Genomic DNA, 8,800 nt, shown 5'->3' on the forward strand with positions numbered 1-8,800 from the left:
GGCTTGGTGTGTCCTCTTGGGGCGCCCCTCCCCTCTATATATAGGTGGAGGGGCGTGGGAAACAGCCCCTCCAAGCCCTAGGGCGCAGCTAAGGGGGAGAGGACTTGGACTCCAAGTCCAATCCTATTCCTACTAGGACTCCTTCCTTTTTTGCCTTCCCTAGCCACATGGGCTTTTGAGGACTTGGTACACCTAGCCCAATAAGGCCAGGGCGCCTCCCCGCAGCCCATGCTAGCCCTTGGGTCGTGGTGGACCCACTTGTGGACTTCCGGACCCCTCCGAAATCCTTCGGAACCTTCTGGAAGCTTCACGGTACAATACCGAAAAAACTGCACCTTTTCCCGGAACCCAAAATATGACTTCCCATATATAAATCTTTACCTCTCGATCATTCCGAGACTCCTCGTGATGTCCGGGATCTCATCCGGGACTCCAAACAACATTTGGTTACCACTCATCAAATATCCCAATACTACTCTAGCGTCAACGAACGTTAAGCGTGCGACCCTGCGGGTTCGGGAATTATGTAGTCATGACCGAGACACCTCTCTGGTCAATAACCAATAGCGAGACCTGGATGCTCATATTGATTCCTAGATATTCCACGAAGATCTTTTATCGGTTGAACCTTTATGACAACATACGCAATTCCCTTTGTCTGTCGGTATGTTACTTGCTCGAGATTCAATCGTCGGTATCTCTATACCTAGTTCAATCTCGTTACCGGCAAGTCTCTTTACTCGTCCCATAATACATCATCTTGTAACTAAATCCTCAATCACTTTGCTTGCAAGCTTCTTGTGATGTTGTATTACCGAGAGGGCCCAGAGATACCTCTCCATTATACGGAGTGACAAATCTCAATCTCGATTCACGCCAACTCAACAGACACCTTCGGAGATACCTGTAGAGCATCTTTATGATCACCTAGTTACGTTGTGACGTTTGATAGCACACAAGGTATTCCTCCGGTATCCGGGAGTTCCATGATCTCATGGTCGAAGAAACATGTATTTGACATTAAGAAAGCAGTAGCAATAAACTGAACGATTATATGCTATGCTAACGGTTGGGTCTTGTCCATCACATCATTCTCCTAATGATGTGATCCCGTTATCAAATGACAACTCATGTCTATGGTTAGGAAACCTTAACCATCTTTGATCAACGAGCTAGTCTAGTAGAGGCTCACTAGGGACACGATATTTGTTTATGTATCCACACATGTATTTAAGTTTCTGGTCAACACAATTCTAGCATTAATAATAAACCTTTATCATGATTTAGGAAATATAATAATAACCATTTTATTATTGCCTCTAGGGCATCTTTCCATCACCAGGTACTCGGGTTCGATGTGCCAGTGGGGGCTACAATGCTTGTGAGTGCTTGGGCCATCGGCAGGGATCCGATGCATTGGGACAAGGCGGAGGAGTTCATGCCAGAGAGGTTTGATCTCAACACCATTGACTTCAAGAGGGCAGACTTTGAGTACATACCATTTGGGGCTGGCCGGAGGATGTGCGCCGGGATGACGTTCGGGCTGGCAAATATGGAACTTGCGCTTGCTAGTCTCTTATACCACTTTGAATGGGAGTTGCCACACGGGATGGCGGCAGTGGACCCGGATATGATAGAGGTCGTCACAGTCACCTCACGACGAAAACATGACCTTTTAGTCGTTCCCGTAGTTCGCGTGCCGATATGACCAGACCACTACTAATCAGGTTATGTTACACCATCATCACTAGCAACGTTTGTCATTTGTTTGCTCTTGTTTATCCTACGTCCATTTTATGCCTCTAACATTACCAAATCAATGTGCATACAGTGATACGGGGAAGCTATTCGACTTCATTTACAATTTAGTTTTCGAGCTAAAAATCAAGTTGAACCCTTCTCTGCACTCCAAAATGCCTACTCAACTTGTTTATTAATTTGACCTTCAGTATCAAACCAATATAATTAGAAAGCGACATGCAGGTCCAACTGAAAAGCACTCGACGAACGCGTGCCTTGGTCTAGAGGTGCCAATGCAAAACCCTAGTCGCCCCCCCCCCCCCCCCCCCCCCCCGCGGTCTCCTTACCTCGTTGATCACCTCGCCGCCGCTGGAGAAAACCAGCACAAAGCCTAACCGACCGATGACGTGCACGTCGATGGAGGTTGGACGCCAGGACCTACCGGCCCATTATTGACATGCATGCAGTCAGGATTCATAAAGGGTCATATGATTTTGGAGATCTTTTCCTTGCCTCGGAGCTCGTCCAGTCCGCCAAGAAGTAAAAGAAACATGTACCTCAAATTAGACTACCAAAAGGCAGTTGAAACGACATAACACAAAATATTTAGCTAAACACAAAATATTTAGCTATTGATAAAAACCTTCTAAACTAATTTACAACAATCAGGAATTCCCCTTTATTTATTAGCAACAACATAACACAAAATATTTAGCTTATATTTTATTCTTGTGGCCACATACGTGGTTTTGGAACTAACATCAGTTTCTCCTTCCGACGCACGGTTAGCCCAAACACCTCTGCCATATCAACGTCCTTTCTCTCAACCCCGGCTGGCAGTTCCCAATCAAAATGGTACATGAGATTAGCCAACATAAGCTCGATATTGGTGATTCCGAGGTTTATACCAGGGCACATCCTTCGTCCTGCCCCGAACGGCAAGAACTGGAAATCATTCCCCTTGAAGTTGACATGCACAGCGCTGCCTTCGTCTATAAATCTTTCCGGTATGTATTCTTCTGCGTCCTCCCAGGAGTTGGAGTTCCTACCAATGGCCCATACATTGACGAGGATGTGCGTTCCAGCAGGAACCATGTACCCAGCGATGTTACAGTCTCCCATGGCAAGGTGTAGCGGAAGGAAAGGTGCAACAGGATACAACCGGAGTGACTCCTTTATCACTGCTCTTATGTACATCATCTTGTCGATGTCGGTTTCACTGACAGTTTCTTGTCCTAGGGGTACGATACTCCTCACCTCGTCTTGTAGCTTCCTCATCAGGCATGGCCTCCTCATGAGCTCGGCCAAGGTGAATTCGAGGGTGTTAGATGATGTGTTTGTTAAACCAAAAAATACATCCTGTGGATATCAATGAATTAATTAGGATACTATGTAAGATATATATATATAAAGATCAATACATGATTTGGAAGCTATTATTTCTACTTACCGTTAATAGAGCTTTAATGTGATCTCTTGTGAGACCATACTCCTCCTGAGCAGACAATAGGATATCTAAGAAGTCGCCACCCTTATGATCAAATGTTGACTTGCCCTTGCTCAAATGATCATTGATCAGCTCTTCCAGCAAATCGGCCCATCTATGCCTCACTCTCTCAGCCTTTGCACAAACTGCCTTTTTAAGCAATCCTACCCTAGTCAATATTGGGAAGTACTCCTCCACGTTGAACCCTCCTAGCAGCCGTGAAGTATCATGGGAAAGGTCCTGGCACAGCTTGCTCCGTCTTTCTTTCAAGAAGGACTCCCCCGACACGATACGACACGCCATGTCATACGCGAATGACCTGAGCAGCTCGCTCATGTTCAAAGTACCACCTACTGCGGCAGCATCGCTGATCTTGGCCGTCACTATGCTCACCTAGATGTCATGCATCTTAAAACATGAGAGAAGCTAACATTTATGAAACTGTTAGCTGAGGGCAAATTAAAAATCTATATTATTTGCCCCCGCATGATCTGAGGTAAAATTTTGTTCCAAATTATTTTCAAATGTGAATTTAATATGACGGCTTTTATTAGCGGTCCAACCAGCGAACCCGTGAACCTGTGGGTCAATCAGTTCACTCAGTGGTTCAGACTTTTAAACTACGGCTGCAGGAGTGAGTTGCGCACCGGCGGAGCTTAGGCAAGGCTGAAAGGGCCATGGCCCGCCCTGGGCTTGAGTGAAAAAAGGTTTTAAATGAAGTCCAGCCCACAATAATGCACTGAGTTTTAATTTGGTAGCACGTACTCTTTGTACTGCCCGGCCTGCCCAACATTTTATTGGTAGCTCCGCCACTGGAGTTGTGTAAGTTAAACTATGCTCCTAGTGATGTTAAGTGGCTGCTTCAAATGCTTCAAGGTTGTCATCCATGCATGGTGACTATTGCTATGACTTGAATGATGACTGTCATAAGACCGGATCACGTCCCCGCATTTTATTCTGAAATGACTATTTTAAAAAGGTCATGCAAAAAATAAACCATTTTCTCGGCCTGGATGGGCTTGCCATTTTTAGGCCAGGCATTTGTGGGGCTAAATTTTACATGATTTCTGTCAAACGCGGAAAGACTACAAGAATTACCTCGTCCATGATGGTGCCGCGGAAAGACCGCACCTTTTTAGCGCTCAACATGTGGGTGGTGGCGAGCTTCCTTGCCTGCCGCCAATACTCGCCATATGGCGCGAAGGCGACGTCGGACGCACCGTACATGATGATGTCGTTGACCAGTGAGCGGGGACGTGACGCCATGACGTGGTCGTGCGTGCGCAGCACCGCCTCTGCTGCACGCGGTGACGACACGACGAATGTCGGCACGACGCCGAGGCGGAGGAGCATCACGTCAGGGCCATGCCTCCTGGCAAGGCCACGGAGGGAGACATGCGGGAGGGCGCCGATGAGGTGCAGGTGGCCGATGAAGGGCAGTGACGGCGGTGAAGGCGGGAGCGGGAGGCGGTCTTCTCGCTGCTGCTGCTGCTGCTTTTTTCCTGTCTTCCCAGTGAACCAGTAATGCACAAACAAGAGGGAGAGAGGGAAGAGCAATAGAAACCATGCCATGGTAAATGAGTTTGTGGAGCTCTGCCGGCGAAATGTTTTGTGAACCAGCTTAGTTTGTCATTGCAAAGCTCGATCTGTTGCTTATAAGCTAACAAGGGGAAGTGAAAATACAAAAATTCGTCACGGGGTCTGTTCCTGGAGCAAATAGTTCCTGTGTGTACAATATTGTCAGTCACGGGTCACTCTCAACGCATTCTGGATCTGAGATCCGACAACGTAGCTTTCATTCCCCAAAAAACAGACAAGGCAGTCTTGGACTCTAGCTACGTGCTGTACCAATTATTTTCTTACTCTTCAGAAAGATCTTACTCTTCAAAAAGATCTGTGAAAACACGAACCATATCAGCAACGCAACCCATTTTTTTGGTACAGTTGATGGGACTTTTTTGTCTTGACTCAACAATAATCTGCTATCAAATCGCTTGCATATGAATAATAAAAACACTGGATTAGAATGTCCTGACTTCCTGATCCCATGAAACCAAGGCACTTGATTTTACTGACATGAATCTTTGGAAGCTGAGAGAGAGAGAGAGAGAGAGAGAGAGAGAGAGAGAGAGAGTTTTGAATATGAGGGAATGCAACGTACAAAATTAAATGAACCTGCAAGATGTCCACATCATCAAGATCATGCAAACCTTTTATTTTTCATTTTCCATCACATGCATATCCTTCACATTATCAAGCAAATGCAAGCCCTCTACATCATTTATTTTAATTTTTTCAGCAACAAACACACACACAAAGAAAGGGGGGGGGGGGGGGGGGGTTCCGCTCTAACAGAAACAAATGGGAAAAACACAAAAATAGCTCTGCCTCCCATCCACACACTAGTATTGGATGTACTATAACAAAAAAAAGGTCAGGATATGCTCGCGTCGCCCTGTACTGGAAGACAAAAGGGGGGGGGGGGGGGGGGCTCTAACAGAAACAAATGGGGAAAACACAAAAATAGCTCTGCCTCCCATCCACATACTAGTAATTATTTTTTGCGGAAATCCACATACTAGTATTGGATGTACTATAACAAAAAAAAAGTTACCATGTTACTGCCCCATGAGTTTAACTAGATAAAAAATTCTAGAGCTACATGCATTGGAAAAAAATCACCGAACGCATGGTGAGGTTATTTCACACATTTATTGGGCAATGACTCCATCTTCACCAACTTTACTTGCATGTAGCTGCGTGTTTTCTCACAGAGCACACTCTCTCTTACCTTTCTACTCCCTTCGTTCCAAAATAGATGACCCGACTTTGTACTAAAGTTAGTACAAAGTTGAGTCATCTATTTTGAAACGGAGGGAGTATATTGGAGGACCACACTTTTTGGCTGAAGAAGCTAGCTCCTCTGCAGGCTACACCGGCCTCTGCAAGGCATAGTCTTTTTCACCAATCTCCTCCATGGCAGCATGCATCTGATGTGGAACCATGGGGCAGCTGTCCAAGCTGGACCATTGGCCATGCCCTTAGAGAGGAAAGTGAGCAGCGACAACAACCCTCCTTTATGGCTTGACTCTTGCTTCTAAAATGCAGACCAGAAATACAACATAAGAGAAAAATGGCCCCTAGCACGCTTCGCGGAAATGGGCCGATAACACATGCGCAATACGAAAGGGGCCGATAATAGATGTGCGACCCAAAACGGGCCAACCAGGGGACATAGCAACTCGTGACACAACGACTAGCAATGTGGGATCAAGTGCTAGCACGAAATTTTTAGCGAATTAGTTTGTGTGGTGGAAACTTAGATGAGACATAGCTAAATCTTCTCTAGATGAGAATTATCAAATCTGAAAAACAAAAAACTGGAGGGGTGCCATACGATTTTTTTTGGACTCATACAACCAACAACTTCCATTTCGTCACTAGATTAAGCAAGTAAATTTATTATTTTAATACATGTCACTTTCATAGGGTCGAAAACTAATGACCTTAAAGCATATCACTTGTGATTCGTAAATAAATAAATATCACTTGTGAGTTTCAATATTCATAAGACCTTATTTTCTTTTGGTTTGTCAAATACGAAAATTCATGCTTCATAGCAACAATTCGCTCCCCATCCCTCTGCACGAGTGTCCTTCCCTTCTACATGGAGATGCCAAAGGTCAGGCCTGAACCTTGAAGCGCCTCCTCGACGATCTTGTCCAGCTGCGCCGCCATCTCCGGCGTCATGTAGTTTTTCCAGTCGCCGACGGCTCCCTTCCTAAAGTACACGTCGTTCTTGACGCCCATCATGGCGCTGCTCCTGCCATTCTTGTTCACCTCAGAGCTCTTGAGTTCCTTGAAGCTGCAGAGCTGCACGATCTCCTGCACCACCCCAGCCTCCTCCTCGGCGCCTGAAAATGGGCACCCATGAACGATTCATCGCGTTCCCGATTAGGTCTTGCAGCATGTCCTCGTACTTGAGGAAGAGCACCTTCCCGGGCCTCCTCTGGCTCTCCTCCCAGTACTCTAGGGCGTGGCGCCAGTGCGGTCCGGAGCTGCTCTGCCCCCTACAGAAGAGCTCGAACGCGTCCTCGAACGTCGGCGAGGGGGACTCCAGGCCGAGCTGCCGGTGCAGCACCGCCGCGATCTTGTTGTTGTAGATCCAGAAGGAGACCATAGCGTCCTTGGGCTCCCGGCAGACGTAGACGACCCGACCGCATTCCGTTATGCGTCTGGGCAGCAGGGAGTAGGGCAAGTGGGTTGCAAGCAGCCGGGGTGAAGGGAGCGCCATGGTCTCGGGTACGGGCCTGGTCTCGAGGAAGGCGACGCAGTCGTGCGGGTTGTGATGGCGGAGCGGGTGGTCGGAGTCGGACGGCGAGTGCGTGGCGCGGTTGAGCGTCGCGAAGGCGAGCGCCTTGAGCCAGGTGGTGCCGGACTTGGGGCAGCTGGCGAGGAAGACGTCCGTTGGCATCGGCTCGAAGGACGCCTGAACGGCGGCCATGCCCTCAAGAACGAACTCGCGGATCCAGAAGCCGCGGTATTGGCGGGTAAGGTACACCGGGCAGCGCGGCAGCGACACCATGATCTCAGACATCTCAGCCTGAGCCCGAAAGGTGGTCTCGTCGATTTCTTCGCCGGCCACGGCGCCGGTGGGAGCAGCACTCATGGCTCTTTTTGTAGGTGGCAACCGGACGAGCCGGCGATGGACGAGTGGAGGAGTGTCACGGCTTCAAGGGGGAGATACTCTCTTATACATGTGGCAAAAAATAGATATATAGGAGACCACGCTCTCCTCGTGCAAGTTATTGTATTACCAACCGTACCTACTCATACCTAAACAAAGAGAGTAACATGTATACTCCAGGATTGCTTAGAGTACGTAATACAGTTTGGTCGTAATAATAAACCAGATTAATTATATTCCGGGTTTACTTAGAGATATAAGCGTTATCTGAAGTCCATATACAAAATTAATAAATACAGTATATCAAAAGATGCCCCAGAAAGATAATTAATCTAGGATATTGAATTATTGCTATCAATCATTCAGGCGTGGAAGACCATATCAGCAAAGACAAAGGCTGCACCAGTGATAGGAATCGAATTAGCGCTATCAATCATTGAGGGGTGGAGACAACTAAGCCTAACTTAGACTGTTGATGATAATGTGATGGCAGTGATGTAAACTCCCTCCCTCCCGTGGTGCTCCCGCGGGCGCCACCGGGGGGAACCCTAGCCGCCACCTCTCCTACCTCCCTCTCTCGGCCTCCTCCCTCGCCGCCGCCCAGCGCGTCGCCGGGCACAGCCCGGCCGGCAAGGGCGGCGGCGGGGCCTCCTTCCCTTCCGTGCGCGGACTCTGGCTGGCGCGGGCCAGCCTCTCGCCGGGAGGCGCTGGCTTATGGCTGGGGCCAGCGGCACGGCGGCGCAGCGTCTTGGTGGCGGCGGCGGCGCCTCGTGGCGGCGCGGCGGCGACGGGGCGGGCGCTTGTGGTGCGGCGGCTGCGGCTGGTGCGGATCGGACCTCTTCGGCCGGATCTGGCGGTGCACGCTGGAGGGACGACGTCAGTGGCTT

At 48.4% G+C, this 8,800-nt stretch overlaps 1 protein-coding gene and 1 pseudogene across 1 annotated transcript; both read right to left on the reverse strand.

Moving 5' to 3' along the window:
- Window positions 1–2,345: 2,345 nt before the first annotated feature.
- On the reverse strand, window positions 2,346–4,865 carry LOC123051004 (indole-2-monooxygenase). The gene is made up of 3 exons (XM_044473735.1): window positions 4,325–4,865; window positions 3,191–3,619; window positions 2,346–3,099 (listed from the first exon to the last, which is right to left on the reverse strand). The coding sequence occupies exons 1-3, from the start codon at window positions 4,796–4,798 to the stop codon at window positions 2,464–2,466; spliced, it is 1,539 nt and encodes a 512-aa protein (XP_044329670.1). The 5' UTR covers window positions 4,799–4,865; the 3' UTR covers window positions 2,346–2,463.
- Window positions 4,866–6,642: 1,777 nt separating this feature from the next.
- LOC123051005 (cytosolic sulfotransferase 15-like) lies at window positions 6,643–7,972 on the reverse strand (annotated as a pseudogene).
- Between the last annotated feature and the right edge of the window lie 828 nt (window positions 7,973–8,800).

This window comes from Triticum aestivum, chromosome 2D, assembly GCF_018294505.1.
Source record: "Triticum aestivum cultivar Chinese Spring chromosome 2D, IWGSC CS RefSeq v2.1, whole genome shotgun sequence".
Classification (NCBI taxonomy): Eukaryota; Viridiplantae; Streptophyta; class Magnoliopsida; order Poales; family Poaceae; genus Triticum; species Triticum aestivum.